We start from the raw sequence: 21,956 nt of genomic DNA, 5'->3' as shown, positions 1-21,956 counted from the left end.
CTTCTCTGGCAGCCTGTTCCAGTGCCTCACCACCCTCATGGGGAAGCATTTCTTCCTTCTATCTAATGTAAATCTACCCCCTTTCAGTTTAAAGCCATTAACCCTTGTCCTATCACTCCACAGCCTTATAAAAAGTCCTTCTACAGCTTTCTTGTAGGCTCCTTTTAAGTAGTGGAAAGCTGCTATAAGGTGTCCCTGGAGCCTTCTCTAGGCTAAATAACCTCAGCCTGTCCTCATAGTGGAGGTGCTTCAGCCCCCAATCATCTCTGTGGCCTCCTCTGGACTTGCTCGAGCATAAGGGAGAGCTGTGAAGACTGACAGTAGAATTCAGTGGCAATACAGTAGATGATCTCCTGTACAGATGGCAGGACAGGTTGTCTGGGTTGTCTTTCTACTTACCACTGTGAACAGCCTTCTTGTTCACAGTGTTCTCTGCAACAGCATTTGAGGGCAGTGTAGAGTCTTACGTCTGGGCAGGAACAACCCCAGGTTCCAGTATAGGTTGAGGAATGACCTATTAGAGAGCAGTGTAGGGGAAAGGGACTTGGGGGTCCTGGTGGACAGCAGGATGACCATGAGCCAGCACTGTGCCCTTATGGCCAAGAAGGCCAATGGCATCCTGGGGTGTATTAGAAGGGGGGTGGTTAGTAGATCGAGAGAGGTCCTCCTTCCCCTCTACTCTGCCCTGGTGAGACCACACCTAGAACATTGTGTCCAGTTCATAGCCCCTCGGTTCAAGAAGGACAGGGAACTGCTGGAGAGAGTCCAGCACAGGGCAACAAAGATGATTAAGGGAGTGGAGCATCTCTGTTATGAGGAAAGGCTGAGGGAGCTGGGGCTCTGTAGCTTGGAGGAAACCGAGGGTTGACCTTATTAATGTTTATAGATATATAAAGGGTGGGTGTCAGGAGGATGCAGCCAGGCTCTTCTCTGTGACAACCAATGGTAGGACAAGGGGTAATGCGTTCAAACTGGAACACAAGAGATTCCACTTAAATTTGAGGAGAAACTTCTCAGCAAGGATGACAGAACATTGGAACAGGCTGCCCAGGAAGGTTGTGGAGTCTCCTTTTCTGGAGACATTCAAAACCCACCTGGACACATTCCTGTGTAGCCTCATCTAGGTGTTCCTGCTCCAGCAGGGGATTGGACTAGATGATCTTTTGAGGTCCCTTCCAATCCCTAACATTCTGTGATTCTGTGAAATCCCTACTAAAGGCTACTCCTGAGAATACTCCCTTGTCTGACATTTTGTGGTGCAGGCTAGCTGCTTCTTTCTCCATACTTAGTGGAAGAGGGAAATAAAATTCAGAAGGATTTCAGCGAGTCCCCGAATTGAGCACTGCCCTGTGATGAAATGCCTGTTTGTATCCACTGTAAGCAAAACATAGATGATGTGTTGGTTTTTCATCACTGGAGCTTCTCAAGATTTTATTGGAAAGGGTGCTTGATACTCTCATTGAGCCTCCCTTTCCCACTTAATATTGGGCCAGATGATAGTTTGATCTTATTCCCAACCTGAGGTGTTTTGTGATTCTGTGATTAGTTCAAATATAAGTTTGAATGAAATAAATCCCATTTCAAGATAATAAACCATTTATTTCCATTAGCGAGAAAAGACAGGAATGAGGGTCCAGCTATATAAAATGAAAAACTTGGTGCTACATAATATTTTTTTCTTACTATATCTTATTCATAATTTTTTATAGTAAAATGGTTTCTTTCACAGTTCTTGTATTTCACACAAGTGTTAATCTAATTGAAATTTTGTTCACCCACCCAGGAAAGTACTTAGAAACATTTCACTGTTTTTATTTTTGAGTGGTCTCTCAGAAAGGAATTACAAAATAAGCAATATCCATTTAAAAAGAGAATCCATTCAATGCAGATTGCTTTTGATTTTTCAGAATTTGAACTCCTTTTAGCCAGTAGTTATCAAGTGGTATTTCCAGATTTTGATAACTTCAGATGTTTATTGTAGTACTATTTATTTATGTATTGTTTTATTGGCATGTCTGTCCAGGAGTGATGAACTTGTGCTTCAATAGGCTGATTCATTGAGACACAAGGAATAAATCTGAAAATTGCTTATCTTCCTTGAGATATTGAAGTTTTATTTTCATTCATCCCTTATTCCATCATTGATTCTGTGTTAGCTATTTTAGAATTAAAGTTCTCTGCATGCTCTTCTGAAGTTCAGTTACAGGTGATGGAACATAGATTATTAACTTTATTTATATAATATCAGAAAGAAAAAGATCAAATAGAAAAAAATTAGAAGTTACAAAAAAAGGTACCCAGCTTAAGATACATATCTGAAAATGCTTAACTGCTCAACAAATAACTCATATCAAATATTATAAGATAATAAAAAGCATGGGATTATAGTGACAAATTAATAAAAAGAACAAACTCATAAAAACATGTATCAAATAACTTGTGAAATTAATAGATGATTTTGAAGTAGCAAAAATACATTCTTGTGATTGATTTATTGATTTTACTGTATAGTAATATCTCATAGTAACTAATGAGTAGATTTTGTTGATTTTATGTTGTTATTAAAATCATTAATGTGCTTCTATTCTAATAAATTAAGATATATATTTTTACAATGTGAAAACTGCAGTCTTACATAGGTTTAACTGCGTGTTAATATTTGAATATGATATTCAGTAATACTTGCGGCAGTAACCTTATGACATTTGGAGAAAGTAAAAATAAAGTTTTCTTTTAATATCCATGAAGGGTTTAATACCTTAAGATTTCTGCAAGCAATAATCAGCAGTACAGATCAAAGTTCAAGATAAATGCTCGTTATTTGCTAGATTGCCCAGGTAGTTGCTACATTAAAATGTATAGATACCCTTACAGACATACACATGTTCCTGACCCAAGACTGACGCTTAACTTTGGCTTCTTATTCCTGGAACTTTTACAGTTTTTTCCTGTGGGAAGCCCTTCAGTTTGAACATGCTTTTTCACCCAACAGAGAAAGTGTTATGAAATCAAAAAGAACAGTGTAATTGAAATATTATAAGTATAAAATGAGAATTTGACCAGTTAAATGAAGGAAAAGACAAGTATTTTTCCACATAGAAAAACTTTGTGTGTTTAATTTTTTGGAGATCTAGCTTAATGCTGCCAAAATGAATATTCTGAGTACTTTCAGCAGTACTCTGCATGGTTCACTTGAATAGCTAGTGGTTTGCACTGTGATTTTGTTGCTCTGTCAACATAGAAGAAATATTCTTCTAATATTGGAAAAGTAATTCTACCAGATCCAGAAGAACCATTAACTGAGATTTTCTCACATCACATGAAGACTGTCTTATTCCTTTGAACGTCATGGAACTGTTTGATTTCTTTTTCCCAGCTGTGTGGCTTTTCCATTTTCTTCGTGCTTTCCAAAATTTGCTTTTAGATTTCTTCATTTTAGTAAGTTGTTTCTGCTGAGAGTTTAAAAGTGATTTTATAAATAGTTTTCATCCAAATGAAGTTGTGCTTCTGTATTCCTTATCCCTTGCTGCCTCACTCGAGCACCCTAACAAAAGTAATCTGTTCCTCCTGTTCTTTCTATTTAGACAGACTAGAAGAACATTTTAAAAATGAACAGTTCCAAAAATGAAAAAAAGGGCAATAAAATTGTACACACATTCTGAAATAGTCTATATACATTACTGCAGTTTAGCTGTAATTACATCTTACTGTATAAATACAAGTTAAAAGAAATAAAGTATGTGCTATTACCCAGAAACTTACCAGTAGTGTCCAAAATCCCCTCAGCATCAAACACTATTTCCAGGAATTGCCATGTGTTTAGGTAATGCAGATGCAGCAGCATAGGAATAAGAAATCAATCTATGTAAGAATTATATTGAACACATAGAAAAGTGAGCGTGCATTATTTTGGGGGTGTATATTTTGTCGTGGGAAACCTAAAGAAACATGAAATAGAATAATCAAAAAAGCAGGTGTTTTGCATCCAGAGAGATGACAAACAAGTCTCAGGAAAATGTCAGCGATGAAAGAAAAGGAAGAGCAGTAGAGAAGCACAGCAAATCTATTCTGGTGACTTGTTGAACAGGCTATTGCTGATGCTTTCCCTGATATCACTCAAGCCACTATTAGATCAAAATTATAACAAAGAAAGAAGCAAAAAGTAAAGGCTTAAGATACACAATTGACCAACCTAAAGTGGCTTTCTTTGTCACATATATGTTTTTAGAGAGCTTAATTCATGAAAACTTGTAGAGGAAGTAAAATCAAGGTATATACTTTCACAGCCTTGACATAACCGCTTCCCTGCTCCGGGGAGTCTCTGTGCGTGAGAGTTGAAGGGAGAGGAAGGGGAAAATGATGGAGATTTCTCTAGAGCAACTTGACAGGGCTATGCTGTGAAATAACTTAGGGAGATCCATCCTTATGGATACCTACTGAGTGTCCCTTTATTTTTGTATGTATTTTTATGTGAAATATTTTTAATTTTTTGAAGATTGAGCATTTTCTGAATTTTCTTCTTAGATAGTTTCACAGTTGTTTCCTCAAAAAAGTGAAAATGAAAAGGTATGTGAAAAGAACAAAGCCAAAACCTTTAGCATGTTGTACCTTTCTTATTCCAGCTGGTTTCCCACACTGACCTACATTGTCATTGCATATTGGAAAAGAAATGTAGAGATTTTTACCTGTCAACTTTTCTGTGACTGATTACTGTGTATGAAATACGATTTATTTAGTTTGTGATTAGTCATATTGTCTTCTCAATATGTTGCTGTTACCATTATTTCTTTAAATGGGCAATTCGAGGCATGAAATTAAGGGGCCATATCTTGACTGGCATAAGGATTTGATGTGCTCCAGGCCAAGTGGCTATGTCCAGTTGCATACGAACATATGAACAACATGCATAGGATCCATTAGCACTAACTATTATTGGGAGGAAGCTTGCTGAAATCATCCCAGACTCTGACCACTTGCTTTCCTAATTATTGGGAGATTTACATTTGGGATCAGGCAAAGAAGGCATGTAGATTTGTAAGTGCCTTTCAAACACAATGCAGTTTTCAGATACTGCTGTACAAGAAATTGCAACTTCTCTACAAATAAGTTTTCATGAAACTCTTCAACTACGAAACATTAAGTAAGTTTCTCTCTAGTTAAAACATTTTCATATATTTTTAGGACTAGAGAGACAAAATATAACATCAAGTTTCTAAAGACTTTACTTTCTTAACTTTATATTGGTAGTTCTCATGGAGTTCCTTTGTCTTTTCCTCCATCAGTCTCACAAGAATGCTGCAGTCATCTATTACATGGAAAGCAAACACCTGTTATGGTTTGCAGGTAGCTGCAGAACAGCTGTATGCATCAAAGAAGTGAGGGAGCATGTATTAATGGGTTTAACATAGTGACCTAGTTAGTTTCATTAGTTAGTACTCACCATGTGTTTTATAAAATTTGCTGCTGCAGTGTACGTAGACAGTAACAGAAAGAGGAAAAAAATAAACATTAATAGAAAGAATGCTAATTTGCAACATTAGAGTGCAGAGGGAAGTTCTGCTGTTCATAGTTTTCCTATTCTGTCAGATCTTTTCTGAGCTGTTTTCTTGGGGATTTTGGTCACAGTAGAACAGCATACCTGGTATCATGAGACCGAGACAAGGAATTAGAAAGTGTTTCTCAGCTTGCTGTGATGAAAAAGATCTGAGTTTAATTTCCTTTCTCCAGGTGCTAATTTGCCATAAGTATTCTGTATCTCAGTCCTGCATAAAAATAAAACTACATAAAATCAGAAAATTATACTATAACTTTAAACTTTTATGTGATGTACAACTCAACCTCACTATTTCTTGATGCTCTGAGAAGCGTTATTACTTCGTCACTGAATGCATCTGGCAGCATTCCTCATTAAGAAGCAAGTTATAGTATACTTTTGGTCTCCAGTGTCTTTTACGTGCAAATGATAGTATTCACATGCTTTAAAACACATTTTTGCCATTTAAATTTGCACCCTTTTACGCCTCTACTGTGCTTTTGTAAAGGACAGAAAAATTTCAGAGCAAGGTTTGAAAAAATGGAGAAACACATTATGGTACCTGTGTTCAATGTATACTTAAAAATATTACATAATTTCTGTAATGTACTTGTGGAAATGGATTTTCAAGCTCTAAACATGTTAAGAAACCATCCACAATTAAGTAATTCAGATTTCAGTACCACTATTTTATCCACATCTCTTTCAGAATAACTTAATTCCTTGTCTCAGAGAAGGAACAAGTACTCTGACATTATGAGCATTTATGATGTGCATGATCTTTGAGCATAAAAGCAGAATGACTATAATTAAAACTGAGGGAAGAATTCAGCTACCTGGCACAAAGGAGCTATAGCAAGAATTGAAGTCTTTCTTAAGCTGTGCATACAAAATGTAGCACGTCTTAGATGAAGCACACAGAGAGTGCAACTGGACAGCTACAATTTTAAGGGTAAAAGGAGTCAAGATTAAAGAAAAAAAAAAGTGTCTCTTTTAACCCTTTTCATTTTATATTTGTTTCATTTATAGATGTTGAAAGACCTACAAAGGATTTATAACAAATTATACCAGTCTCTTTAGTCATTAATAAATAGGGGATCACTCTTCTATCTCCTCCTTCCACCTGTATAAAACAGCACCGTGGAGGAAAACCAAATATTTCAGCTAAAAGAACAGTAGTAATCAGTACTCTGGGAGAAGAGAAACTAATTCTTCAGAAAACTGTAACATGTTGATGAGATGTTCCTCTCATCAGATTGAATGATTTTTTTTTTCCAGTAAAGGAAATGTTTAGTATTGAATAAAGGAATATGGTGATGTGTGCTGAATAAGTATTGGCCTGTACAGTAGCACAATTGCAATTAATCATGGGCTGGGTTCCTGAGATTGTGTGCAGAAGGTTCAGGTGTGGAACTTTGCCTGACACAGATTTCTTTCTGATGCATACTAAATATTGCAGACGATGTGCTGTTTTATGGTGATAGTAGCAATTTCTTGCTTGAGAAGTTTTGGAAACAAAGGCATTAAAGATTGACATGCAGGGCTACTATTGCTATGAAACAGTGCTTAGTTTTGACCACAGATATTATTATTATTATCCTATTATGTTCTTCTACATGCTATAAGAATTTCACTGAAAAGAGTGTGCTTGTTTGACTGAAATTAAGTTAATTTTATTAATGCAGTTAGAAACTTTTTTGCAGCTATCACAGTCATTGTAATTAGTTTGAGAAAGCTAAAGTAGCAGCTCGGGACAGAATTAATGTTTTTCTTGAAGTAACTTGCCAGTGTTTCCAAGTTGGAATGAAGAAAATGTAAGAACTTACTGTTATCTTAGCTGTTATCTGAGAGACCAAGGGTTTTCTATCTGCAGGTGAGAGGCAGCTGGGAAGGGCGCATAGATGGGACTGACCTTGACTGACATCCAGACTAACCAATGAGAATGTTCCATGACACTAGCATCGTGCATCATATTTAATGGTAGTTGGGTTTTCCAGCTGTGGAGACCCATTCCAGTTCTGTTTGGGAGTTTCTGTTAGTTCGAACTTTTGCCGTTCTGCTGTTTTGCAGTTGGCTTCTTGGGCCTTTCTGCCTTTTTCTCCCTCTCCCTGGGATCAGCTATTCAGGACCAGGGTGCTCTCTCTTCCCAGGACTGGCTGCTCGGCACGGACAGAGTTTGTGAGGAATTGCATTGAGTATCACTTATTTATTTATTTATTTATTTATTTTATTTAATATATAGTATTAGTGTATTAGTATTATTTTGTTATTTTATTAAACTATATTTTTCTCAGTCCCCTATTTGGAGTCCCCGATTTTGAGAGTGAGTGGCTATTGTGATTTTGATTGACAGGCTGGGTTAAACTGTGACAAAGAGGAATGTTTTTTATTTTCTAGGTGCGCCAGTTCTTTAAGCCTGAAACAGTGAACATATGGATAATTAAAAATAAATTATATCTTTGATCCAAAATTACAGACATTCTATTGAGCCGATCAGTTCACAGGTCTAGGACTTTTACTTTGTACTTCAACAGTGAATGTGTTTACACCAAAACCAGTTCCTGGTGCTTCTTATGTTTAGTCATATATTAACTCTCAATGTCTGTGATATGTCTGTTAGACTATGAGGATGTAATACAAAAGGATAACTGTGGAAAAGTTTGTTGTAAGAAAAGGAGGCAATGCACTTGGTAACACAAGACAGCCTTCATTAAATATTGTCAATTGTTCAACCAATATTACCTTCATCATCATTTCATACCACTGCCAGCAGACAACGGCAGAAGTTTTCTGTAAAATGACCGGTAAAATTTCTCACAATTGTAGTAAATAAGTATTAATCTAATGAACAGATAACAACTGTAGAATAAACATCAGAGGTAAGAGACCACTAATAAATCAGTCATGGTAGTGATTACCTACTTCAAAGCTTTCCTCATGTATTTGTATGTCTGGGCACGTGCATATATTTAGCAGGCTTTCTGAAACAGTTAATTACAATATTCTAAGGCTCAGGTTGCAGAAAAGAAGTCAATCCACTTGTAAACAAAGACTACAGAACATTGCACTAAGGATGTGTCACAAAACTAATGTCCTGAATCATATAATAATAGAAACAGGCTAGAGTGAAACAGAAATATAGTCTTTTAAATGTGTACTCTTATTTAAATATATATATATATGTGGATTATATTCCGGGAGCCATATAGAAAGGTAATCTTTAAAGATAATTATTCATCACAAACTGAGAAAATAAAACCACAAGATGCTTCTAACATGTATATCGTGGACAGATTTTCAAACAAGGAGTGGGTTGACTCATTAGCAATATTATACCAAGTTGCATAATTTGTTCTATGAATTGCTCACTGGCTATGAAAGCTACAAATCTCTTCAGGTGCATACAGACATGCAAAGAATAGTACTGGTAAAGTAGAGAAGTATAAGGAAAAGTTATATGAGTCTTGGTATATGCAGGATATCTATGACAGATTTCCGTAAAATAATTTTAGTTCTAATTATAGGATAAGATACCTAAGTGAAAACATAAAGAAGAGTGCTGCAAATCACCGTTGAATTAATAAATTGACTGTCATTTTTCTAGCATATTTGTATAAGTTGCTCAGATACAAATGCTTGTTTTGGAATAGCCAATTAAGCATTAAGGAAGAGAGTATTGCTCATCAAATACTGCGAATCTAAAGAAGATAAGAATCAGAAGTATTTATTGGAAACCACTTCATAATTGACCAATAAAAAAGAGACAAGTGTCAAGAAATCATTATTTCTTGAACTAACTTAATTCTGCTTCATGCTTTTCCAATACTGTCAGCAATCTAATTTTAATTCTCTAATCTTTTTTAAAGCCACTTTGCTCCTGCTATCATTTTAAAGACTACTTATCTCTGTTTTTCATGCATCTTCCTTGCCTACTCATACTCGTAGAAGCACAATATCACATTTTCCAGTTCTACTCATATGGGTTTAGCTGAAACTTCCAAGTTTCAAAAAAAATTTCCAATCATGCATTAGTTTAGGAAGCATTTAAATGTGAAGTACTATTGTGCCTTTTCATTCTGAGGGTTTAAGAGTTTTTTAAAAACTTTTAATTCTCTAAATTTCATTGGATGTTTTGCTGTTGGATGTTGTGATCTAATACTCTTCATATATTTTACTACAACTTCTTGGTTGCTTGCCTGCTGCATTACAGGCTTGTACATCATCTTCCCCTAGGTACTTGCCAAGCTCAAGATTTTCACTTCATGTGAATTTCAAGTGTTTTATTTGTGAAATGTGTGTGTACTTCAAGATCAGACAGGAGATTCACTTCCTTTTACTTCAATTTTTGCTTCAGAGTTTTAGTCTAAGTTAGGTGTTCAATCTTAAATTTTGATCTATCGATACAAGATAGGATTCATCATCATCAGATGGTTAAAGTGTAAGGTTATCATCCAGACTCTCCTTATTTAGAGATAGATACTTGCGGGTGATGATTTCTTTTTATCCTAAAAGCTCTTTACTGATTTATAGGAAAAAAATATTGACAACTACTTCAGAGTTAGATTTAACTTTTAGATGGCTAAAGTTAAATGATGTGATTTCTGCTCTCAGATTGATCTTACCTAAAGGGCTATATGGGTCAATTCATTCATCAAAGACATTCTCCTTTTCATTATGAATTGCTATTACAGTTCTGATCTATAATAAGACAGAATCTGATTCCAACAGACAAAACCTTGTATCAATCTCTGAGCAGCGTGAATATTAATGATCAGGTATGCTTGAAGGTTTTGAGCAAGACACAAGGCTCCAGAATTTAAAAAGAATGTACATCAGCAACGAATTGTGTTCTTGACTTGCCTGCCTAAGTTGAGTTTGTAGCTTTCCTTAAAATGAGTGTTGAGAATAAAAATGAGGCAACAGATGTCATTTGGTTTTCTTAAAATACTAGTCATATTTTTCTCTGCAGGCTCTGGACCGTAGTTATTATAGCTGAGATCTAGACACTCCTATTTATATTTTTAGCATTCTTTCTGTTTTTGAGAAATACGTGTGAAAAAGAGAAGCATAATAAACCCTGGCTTGATGAATGCATGTAGAGATGTAGAAAATCTGCAAATTAGAGGCACCATGAAAAGCAAGCATTTCCTTTGATGCTCTTTTCTTTTTCATACATAAAAACACAAGTAGGTGCATACACACTCAGACAGTTAGCTGCAGTAAATGTATTTAATATGCTTTTTTTTTTAAACACGTTCACTTTTTACAATTCTCTTTTTAATATTAATACTACAGTAAGGCAACAGTGAATGTTACTCCAAAGCTACTGGATTTGTCTTTTTGGACTTACTGGGCTTTGGCAAAAGCTTCGGCATCACAGTGCAGTACATTATTTATTGACCTTCTGTGGTCAAATAATTTATTGACCTTCTGTGGTCTTGCCCAAATTCTTGTGGGCATTGAAATGGATGTATTTTTTTTTTCTTAGTATGAATGTGGTTCAATACTAGCACCTTTTCAGACATTGCGTAAGAATACTAAGAAGCTCCAGGAGACTGTGATACTGAATGAATATCTTTTAAGGTACTACTGCTTGGTAATTTTAAACCAAAGGATTAATATTAGACTTCTTTCCTTTTCAAAATATCATTTAGAAAAAAAATGTCACACTCTGCAGTAGTTTCTAATCTACTGTTTTGATTTGTTCCATACAGCTTGGATCGAATATGTCGTTATAATATTTGACTAAGATCTTCCAAAAGTACATTAGGCAGTTTATCTGTCATGCTGTTTCCTCCCATCTCTTGACAAATACAAATGCTTCTGTGTGAACATTCCTTGCTTAATTGAGAGGAAACATAGTTCTTTTATTGTATTTGTAAGTTTCCTTCAATATATTTATATCTGTTAGGAAGTGAAAATTCTTACTTGTTATTCCAAAGAATCAAAATGGTTCACATTGTGGCTTTTCTAAAAAGCCAGTTGTAAATAAGAGAGTTCTCAGTATTCATTTTATTTGATTTTTATTTCTTCCTATTGCATATTTCAGAACAGTATTGTGACTATATTATAGATCTGTTGGTTTTGAAATTATCTATTGGATTTTACAGAATGCTGATGCTGCTACACTGATTCTAGATATATATATATATGTGTGTGTGTGTGTATATAATAGTTTGTGGATAAAGGGCAGAACTATCTTCGTAACAGTAGGGTAGGAGTAGCAGAGGTCCCAGTCATCATTTGTCCTTTGTAAGTAATAAATAATGTCTAACATATTGCAGGAAATAAGGAGCAGAGGATTTCAGGAGACATAGTTGTTCTTATGCATGAGAACCCAATACACACTGGTTTCCTTTGCAGTCCTGACACACTCCTATATGACCTTAAAAAAGCATTCCAGTTTTCCTGTGCTTAAGTTTCTGGTTATTCCTATTGTGATCATCCTGAGAGGGCTTAGTCAGAAATAAATTATCACAATTTTTTTTTTCCACAATGAGATCTCAGGTTCTCTTGTAGTCAATTGCCCACAAAATCTTTTAATTTAATAGAACACCTCATATCAGAGTACTGGGGGTGATTAGGTAGCTCTAGCTGTTGTATTTTTAGCAGTAAATCATTTAAATGTGGATTTAGTCTGTGGTGGGGAAAAACAAAGCTTCAGTAGAGAACAAGAAGAGCAGAGAAATGGGGCTCTGGGGGAAAGAAGGATGAACCGAAAAGGAAATGCAGGTCCTTCCTAGGAAACTTGCTTAAGCTGCAGGTACTTTTTTGTTTGTTTATTTTAATCTCTTTCTCTTATGCACCCTCTACCCCTTTGCTTCTGGATCCTCGTTCCTCAAGTGTTCAAATGTGATCCAGCTCCCTGTTTGGTGCTTTCTCTGACCTTTTGAGCTCTTGCTTCTCCTCTGCAGAACTGGATTTCCTAACTTAGCGAGTGCAAAACGTTATCATTCTCTCCCAGAGATTGATGTGTGGCCACAGGTGCTACTGCAGGTTGTTCGCAGTGGAAGTCATTGACAGACTGAAAGATAACTGGGAAGGGTGGAGGCAAACACTGTAAGTCTTAATTAAATACATGCATTTTAGAGGTACAGCAAACAGTAAGCTTTCAGCAACAGTGCTTTATATGAGTGATTCATGTGTTTGCTCACTTAATCAGCCAAATCAGAAAGTGTTCCTGTCCAGACAATGTTTTCTTCAGTGTTAGTGCTGCAAGTCTTATGGTCATTTTTCTTGCTCACTCTTTCCCGGAATATTTTTATAGCCTAAATTCCTTAGCCTCTGTGACTGCTTACTTGATTCCTTCTCCTGTTTTAGGTTTTCATATCCATCAGTCATAAGCTGATGTTTTCATGTAGGTGTAAGCTGGTGTAAGCAGTATTTCAGGTGCACAGGAGGAACAGTTACAATGTTGGAGGTAATCCTGCATCTCATCATGTCGTCCAGTGTGACATTGTGCTAAAATAATGGCCTTAAGAATACAACCACCAGCTTCCTCCAAGTACAACGTTAGACCAGTAAATATATCTCTAGGAGTTAGTTTGCTGCAGTTAGTTACTTTTCTGCTTGATACACACTCTGGTTGTGCTCAGCTAAGAGGCCATAGGTGTCAGTATCCATTTCTGACAAACAGGGTCAGGGCTGCAGACCCTCTGTGCGGCCATCCACAAACCAAACGCAATACCAGTTTCCTGATTGTCATGGATATGAAGCTGGGGAATACTTCTGCCCTGTGGTAGGAACTGAGTTCCGTCAAATATGTTGTTTGAAGCTCTGCATTTAAAAAAGGTCCTTGTGCAGTAGTGCACTATGCCTTTAATTAAATTCTGATGTTTTCAGACATATGTCTATACACATATGTGTGTGTATATGTGTTCCCTTCTGATTAGCAAATCCTTACAGATAATGAAGACAGTAACAAAAATAAAAACTATATCTGAAAGAGAGAAATGTACTTAATGCATCACCCAACTGAATCAAAACAAATACTTAAGATCTAGATATGTATGATACATTAATATGTATTTATGTGCCTGCTTAAGTGTATACACGCACAATTAATGCATTCTCTCTACATAAACACATATTTCCCTACTACCCTATGCCAGTTTTATAAAATTAATTTGTTTGCAGAAGCCGTGTTCAGCTGGTGTATAAAAACAGGTTGCCTGTCAAGCTACTTATTCAAGTTGTTCCATTAGTCTCATTCTTATCCGTTGTTGGTGTGGCTTGACCCTCAAGATATTTTTAATTCCCCATCAGAAATGTTCATACTGAATTTATTATAAATTACTTACAATGAAATCAACATCTCTATTAATGTGCTTTCCATGACTGGTGGTTCTTTGGTTTAAAGTAGTTGTTATTTGTCACACTGACAGGTACACCTACTGCGAAATGCTGGCGATGAAGTTACCATCACTGTTCAGTACCTCAGGGATGCTCCATCATTTTTAAAGCTCCCATTAGGTAAGAGGAAATTAATGGATAGGAGTAATTTGTTTTCTTCTTTGCAGTATTCTCACAAGATGTCAATGACAGAAATAGGAACTCAATCTTTGAGTGTTTTACAGGAAGAAATAGAAAATTGTGTGTGCTTTAGTGCTTAGCATATAAGAATCTAATGTATACTGCATGACTGCTTCTGTATAGTTTTTTTTTAAAAAATTGAAAACCTCATTAAAATGCAGTACAATCATGGGTGATATCTGAAGGTTTTTCTACAGAAGCTTTGCCTAAATACAAGAAATAGCATTTGCAAACATCTGAATCATGCATTCACACTGAAAAGTATTTTCAGGACACTTACAAACAAACGGATCACAATAATAAAATTAGTTCCCTGAGCTGAGTCTGTTTTGCCCATGATGGTAATTGGTGAGTGATCTCTCCCTGTCCTTATCTTGGCTCACAAGCCTTTCATTATATATTCTCTCTCCTGTCCAGTTGAGAAGGGGTAGTGGTAGAGCAGCCTTGGTGAGCACCTGGCGTCCGGTCACGGTGAACCCACCACAATGCTCTGTATGAGACAGCTGCCACCTTCACAAGGAGCTCACACAGGTCTGGGAATATTGGTGCCCTCTTAGAATCACAGAAGCATAGAATAATTTTGATTGGAAAAGATTTTTAAGATAATTGAGTCCAACTGTTAACCTAACACTGTCACTAAACCATGTCCCTAAGAACCTCATCTATACATTTTTTAAACACCTTCAGGGATGGGGACTCAACCACTTCTATGGGCAACCTGTTCCAATGCCTGACAAGCCTTTCCATGAAGAAATTTTTCCTAATATCCAATCTAAACCTCCCCTGGTGCAACTTGAGGACATTTCCTCTTGTCCTATCACTTGCTACTCAGGAGAAGAGACCAGCACCCTCCATGCTACAACCTTCTTCCAGGAAGATGTAGACAGCAATAAGGTCTCCCCTCAGTCTCCTTTTCTTCAGGCTAAACAGCCTCAGTTCCCTCAGCCACTCCTCATAAATGTTGTGCTCCAGACCCTTCACTGGTGTCATTGCCCTTCTCTGAACTCGGTCATGGTACATCACAGGGAGGAGTTTAGCTGACTCCTGCATTGCCTTTCTCACCAAGAGGCACTCTAGCCATTCCTGTCTGGGAAGCTGAGATCATGTCACTGCTTCTGTGAATTGCTATTTGTGGAAAGACAAAGCAGTGATCAGCAGCAAGACCAGATCATCCTTTATCTCCATGTGACCAGATCTGTGTGCAAAACTTCTTTAGGTAAATAACTTCCATGAAAACTTGAACTAGGAACTTTCACCTTACAAAGACCTCTGTTCTCTTTAAAAGGGCCTTTTTCATGGCCTGTGGCCAGCTAGCACTGTTTGCAGTCTACCTCTGATTACTGTTGTTCAAAGAAAACCTGTTCGGAATAGTGTAAACAGCGCCCTTTTAGACAAGCTATCACAGACTTTTAGCCATCACAGCAGATAAGCAATTCTTCTTAAATGAAAGAGATATTTTGGATACAAACTGCTTATTTTGGGCAGCTTATTAGACTTGCTTCCTTCACACGGAGCATGAGATCTTTGGCAAGCATTATACTGCCCTACCCAGTCCCATGCATGATCCCACACCTTCAGTCCCATAGTACATGTTTAACAAAAGGACTTACTAAGTATGATCAGGCAGCTGAGGAACTTGAGAACTGACCCTTCTTATGAACTGAACCTGGACCTCAGCACAGAGCTCATCTCTCCAAGTTAACTCTGTGCAGCCACCCAATACAGGCTGAAATCCAGCTCAAGGAGTGACATGATCTGTGGTGACTTGACATAAATACTCATGCTTGTGGTGAGGAAATAAGCAAATAAAATGTAGAAAATTATGAAAACAGGTCTGGTTTCGGACCATACACTGAAGTTAAGGAGAAGAGCAGTGGTGTGACAAAGCACCCAGTTTCAAAAAGATCTTTTTGCAGGCCCATGCACAAAAGCAATTCTACTACACAATAAAGTACTTCCCAACTCACACTGTAGGCAGGATCATAGCATTCCACAAGACTTAGGCACATTGTCCCTGACCTTCAAGCATTCAGTCAGACCAGCTGCTATGCTGGCAGTTTTAGATGTGTTCACTTCAAATGCAACCATACTGTCCCTTCCTTTTAACCAGTATTATTACTGTTTCTTATAAGTACATCATCAGGAGTAGCATCTGCCTCTGCTGCTTCCTTCTGATACCTCTTCCTTCCCTACTCTATCTCCTGCTGTGGCTAACAAAAACAGAAGATGTCACAACAGAGAAATATCAACCTACAGTTCTCACCACGTTTTTCTGGTTGCTCCACTCTTTCATGGATTGTGAATGGCAAATATAGGATTTGCCATGGGTTTAGGCATGGATACTGATTCCACAGGGTGGTGGAGCACTGGAACAGGCGCCCCAGGGAGGTGTCATGGCCCCAAGCCTGACAGTTTTCAGGAAGAGACTGGACAACACCCTCAGACACATGGTGTGAACTGTGGGGTTGTCATATGCAGGGACAGGAGTTGGACTCAATGATCCTCATGGGTCCCTTCCAACTCAGGACATTCTATGATTTAAGGATGAGACCAGGATGACTCGTTCCGATGTTTGGAAGAGGTCCTAATGCAGGGTGATGTGCCACCATGGACCTTTGTCTCTTTCACAGCTGCCTGAAATGCTGGGCCCTTAGTAGAAGGAGAGACTGTCCATAGTAGTAAATTAAATTATGCCAGAAAGTATTCTCTGCCACAGGAATTTGATAAGCAATTTTATAACATGCTGCAGAATGCTTGGAGAAATTTTGCATAGGGCACATACTTCTTTCTCACAAAACTATCAGGCCTGGATCAGAAGTTAACATGGGCCAGGATGGTAGTTCACCAGGTTGTTTGGCTCCATGGCTAGGTTGATTCCTCATCCCATGGTATGTGGTTTGCTCTAAGGTCACTGTCAGCTAGAGAGAGGATAGATTTGTGTTTCTGGAAATCAAAGGAAGGAATTTTGGCTTTTGGAGGTGAGTCAGGAAGTTATTAGTGGCTATGAGGGTTACTTGTTAGCCTGTTACAGAATAATTATGGTATCAGCTCTTGGGTATAGTCATTAAGGATTCTTTGGAACTAAGTCCATTACCCGCACCAGAACTGAGCAGGGCTTTTAGGACCTTTTAAGATAAGATTCACTGCTGCTAGGAGGACTCTTCATGACATTTTATGCTATAACAGGCTCTCTTCATAATTTTTCTTTTGGATAGTTATACCCAATTATCAGAATATTCTGAATTGCAAAGCTTGTAATTAAAAATCATCAGGAGTCTTTAATTTGATTTTAATTTTGTGGTTCTGAAATGGGCATTTTGTCTACTGGAGATTGTCTATGATATAATTAGAAAGTTAGATAAATGAGATTTTATTTATATACAAGAGGTCTCCTGTATCATTCAACAATGTTGAACATAAGACAAATTGTTGTAAAGGGTAAAATCTTGCTAACTACTTTTTGTACATTGATCCACTGTCCTTTGTTTTGGGGTTTTTGTTTGTTATTTAGAGATTTAGTGTAATTCACTGACTGAAGTAAAAAACTACCCGTTGATGGGACTCTGAATTGACTAGAACTTTAATAGAGACCTTTCTAGGTCTAGAAAGCTTATAGGTATTAGAAGTTAAAAATAAAATCCAGGCTTCATTAAAATAAGTGGTAGAATACCTAACTTTTTAAATTGAAAAATCTCAATTATTCTGCCAAAAACAATATAAAAGGATTGATAAACAATTCCTACCTGTATCACTGCAAATGGGTTCTTGCTTTAGCTTCAGTATCAGCTAGCTTAGTGATTTCATGAATGACTGCTAGCTCAGCAAAATCTCCTGTGATCCTTTCAGTGTTTCTTTCCCTCACCTTGGAGTTCTGCCTGGCTTTTTCTTGATACCCCTGGGGCATTTAAGCCTCTGTGAACTGCAGACTCCTATATCCTTGCTATCTCCTTCTGACCCGTTCTCACCTTACAGGTTAAGTTGTTTTTTTTTCTTCTGAGCCTATTAGCTATTGCTCAGGTAAAGATCAGGCAAAGATCTTCTCTCCCACGGGACCCTTCCTGGCCCAGCCTTCTCAAAAGAACCAAAATGACACAGCTGAGAATAAGCAAATTAAACAGATGCCTGTCATAGTATAGATTTGCCGGCTCATAGGGCTGGCTGTCTAACTGTGATTTGGGCAGGCTAAGAGGACAGCTAGGCAATAATGATTGCTGGAAATCTGACAACATACCAAATACCTTTTTTCTGGCTTCAGTACCCATCAGGATACTGTATTGTGGTCATGGAGGGAGGAGTTACCTGTTGCTGGTGTTTTATTTTACATAAACACTTTATTTTTTTAGTCTTTCTCAAAGTAATGTTCCCAAGTTTGACTGGCACCTAACACTTGATTTGGAGTCTTATCTACTTGTGCAAGGGCTGTGGTTTATGTTAGTATATTTTGCATCATGTTGAGCATATACAGTGGGAACTTCTAAAATGCTGAACAAGGCCATGAAGGAGAAGTCCAGGAGTGATTGAGGCAGAATAGGCAGAGAGCAGACTAAAAGACTGGTGAGGTTGCTTGAAATGAAGTCATAGAGGTGGAGCCTGAGAGAAGCTCTGTCATTAGTTGTGACTCAGAAAACCAAAGAAAGATGCTGAACAGAAAAGCAAATCTGTAGAAACACTGTGGAAGGAGGGAAATGTTTTCCTTAACCTTTTATTCTTAGCTTTCCCATGCAATGGATGCCAGTTTTCTCTACTTAAATAAATAAATAAATAAATACATACATATTCTAATGTAGTATTTTATATTGGGCTTAAACTTGGATTTAGATATTTTAAAATACCTAAATTCATGTCATTTGATATGCTCAAATTACTGAGGAGGTGGGATAATTCCACTTTAAGAATCTGATTGACTCAAGGAGCTGTCATAGCTGCCTGCTGCCACAGACAGTGGCATTCCCTAACAGGCAGACTCTTCAGTGGAAAATTTAAGCCAGCTTTTTTATTTCATTATTTTTATTTTTTAAAAATTGAAATTATCTTTTGTTCCAGTAAGTCACTCTGCTCATCTATGAGTACTGACATATATTTTTGCAGTCTACTATATGTATCTAGTCCCTACAAAATGTTGTAGCTAGTTACTAAAGTCAGCACTTGGTTTAGATGCAGGCAAGCAAAGCATTGTGATTCCTTCTGCTGACATCATCTAATGCTGCAGAGAAAGGACTGCAAGTGAAAGCATGCAGAAACTTCAAAATTCAGGGTATAATTCTGAGACCTCAGCACAGAACTGACAGACATTTGTATGGAGAAAATGAGCTTTTGTTGAATTAAGTTCCATTTTGCTAGATCTTCCAGATATGTCAAATAGATACGTACAAAAATATATGATTAAGAATGACTTTTTGACTTTCGTGATGTTAGACTTGACAGATCTATTAATGTGAAATGATTTACGGACAATTTCAGGTAACTTCTGTAGATGGAAAAATGAGTTTTCTGTGATGATGAATGTAATGCTGTGAAATTGATTTTATGTGCTTTATTGATAAGACCAAGTACTGACGAACAGTAATTCTATATTATTGGTGCTATATGTTAACACTTTACATTTAAGCAAAAATTACACAATGGTGTGACTTTGTGCTGTTTCCATTATTGTATGTTACAAAAGTATTAAGCTTTCCTGGAGTCACTTTAACTAATAAAGCAGGATCATGATGCATAACTGCCAAAGAATCTTGAAGAATATAACTGTGTAATCTTAACATATTAACATTGTATCAACATTTCATGATAACAGTTTGATTTTAATTTCTCATTTTGAGAAGGTGCATAATTCTTGAAAATAACTGGCATTTTAAGAAAAAGATGTATCCATTAATAAAGTGTATGTATGTGCACAGTTACTACTTGCCTGAGAGTTTCTTATTTGTTTGTTTATAAATACAGTCCATGATTATACTTTAAGGTGAGACTTTCAACACTCACTGGGAAATTTATTCATTAAATTAAAGAGATTTGTATAACTTAATTTCTTACTTGGTTTTGAATAGCTCATTCTCAGTGAAAAAAGGCTTAATCCTGCAAGCAGTTAAGCACACAAGTAGTTCCCATGAGCACAGTCTCTATAAATAGCATCTAGCTACCTTGTTTTCTTTCTAGACATAAAGTACAGCATATGGACATTTTCTTGGCTGTCATTCTGAAGTGCAAGTAGTACTTCTGGTTTAGTTTAGTGATTTATATTAAAAATTCTTCCCCTGTTTTACAGCTGGAATAGATATTGCCTGATACATATATTTTTAACACAAGCAATTATTTTTCATGATCTGATTTCCAGGTTCCCCTGGACCATCCAGTGATCACAGCAGTGGAGCTTCATCACCTCTCTTTGACAGTGGCTTACATTTAAATGGAAACTCAACTAACACTGTAAGCAAATGAATAATAGAGACATGGTGTAAGCTATGTGAGTCCTGTTCTCATTTGAAGCTTCAAATTCTGGTGTAGGACTGTAAGGCTACCCCAGTTTTTGTTGCTCTTGTTTGCTTGTTTGTTTGTTTGATTGATTTTTAAGTGCAAATACTGTAAAAATCTATACTTACAAAGTAGCCAATATTGGGCCCTGGGCTTCCAGGTTCTCACTCTGAGACAACTGAGAAGCTTGTAGGAGTGAGCACGGTAAGATTTAATAATTGTTTAGGCATGAATTCATGTGAACTTTTGTCATTCTTTGTTGAATTGTAGTATTGTACTATTGAATTAAGTCCTGGTAGAGATGCTGAAGTATCTGTGGAATTAATAAAATAGCATAAAGTTGAATTATTGAAGCAAACTTTCAAAGAAAGGGAAAAAGTGAAAGAAATAAAATGGGAATCAGACTAAAGGAAAAAAAATCTGTGTCTTTAATCCAGAGTATATTCAGTTCTTTTTTTCTATGGTGAACAGCTATGACTAAATTAGTTACAGTATTGTGGGGGGAAAAAAAATCCTTTCTCCAGGACAAATACTAATCACCAAAGCCAACAAAGATATGATGTCTTGGGAGGTGACAATGTTGCTCTTTTAAAAATGAAGATTGACGATGTACATACTATCTGTACAAGGACATGAACCTTCATGATCAAAATTTCTTTAACTCCTAAAAAATTGCTGCTGTAGTCCTTCAGTTGGATATTAAATCTTAGAGAAGGAATGTGCAGTGAATGGAGTGAAGGTTTCTCCTCTACTGTTTTTCCTTTTCTTTCCTACTCAGCCAGCGATGTCAGTGTCTGCTGCTTACTGCACTTCTCCTAAGCTTTGCACTTTTTTTAGCACTGTCTCTCTAAAACAATCCTTAAGGCTTGTTTTCATGTGGTATATATAGATATGATAATATATTATTTATATATAATAAATAAACAGAAATATGCTTTTCTGTGCTGATACCTGTACCTTAGCGCTTGGGGTCAAAACTGAGCATAAATATCAGTTTCACATTTATTTGTTTCTAATGATCCATATAATTATTACCTTTATTTACTTTGTATTGTTGTCTTACTAAAGAATCCCAACCTGTCCTCAGGGTCCAGCATTTTGCAATGCCTGTGTATCACATGCTCTTCAGACAAGTGAAGTCCTTTCTGCAAAAGGCTTACATTACAAGAGTGTTGTGGACAGATTATTGCCTGTGATTGCATTAGCATGCTTTAGTAAATTAATGCCTATTAATTTAGTGCTAGAATGAGTGTGCCATAATAACTTTCAGTAATCATTATGACTGTACTGTGGGAATTGCACATTTTGAATTCTGCGCATTATAAAAACATAAATAAGTAGTTAGAGTTTTGTAGACTTGTAGCAGAGTAATTTAGAGTTAGTTTCCAAGGTAGCACACAAATGAGTCTGCATAAGCTTG

At 36.8% G+C, this 21,956-nt stretch overlaps 1 protein-coding gene across 1 annotated transcript in view; it reads left to right on the top strand.

Moving 5' to 3' along the window:
• Positions 1-21,956, top strand: part of SNTG2 (syntrophin gamma 2) — a gene marked incomplete at both ends in the record, with an annotated part of 249,420 nt that overhangs the window by 133,210 nt on the left and 94,254 nt on the right. Inside the window, 2 exons of the mRNA XM_080342144.1 lie at positions 13,918-14,005; positions 20,400-20,491. Coding sequence (XP_080198270.1) covers positions 13,918-14,005; positions 20,400-20,491 — 180 coding nt within the window. The remainder of the gene's footprint in view (positions 1-13,917; positions 14,006-20,399; positions 20,492-21,956) is intronic.

Source organism: Nesoenas mayeri (assembly GCF_963082525.1).
Source record: "Nesoenas mayeri genome assembly, chromosome: 3".
In the NCBI taxonomy this organism is placed as follows: domain Eukaryota; kingdom Metazoa; phylum Chordata; class Aves; order Columbiformes; family Columbidae; genus Nesoenas; species Nesoenas mayeri.
Note: the sequence above shows the minus strand (reverse complement) of the source record. Positions and strands in the feature narration are given on the sequence as shown.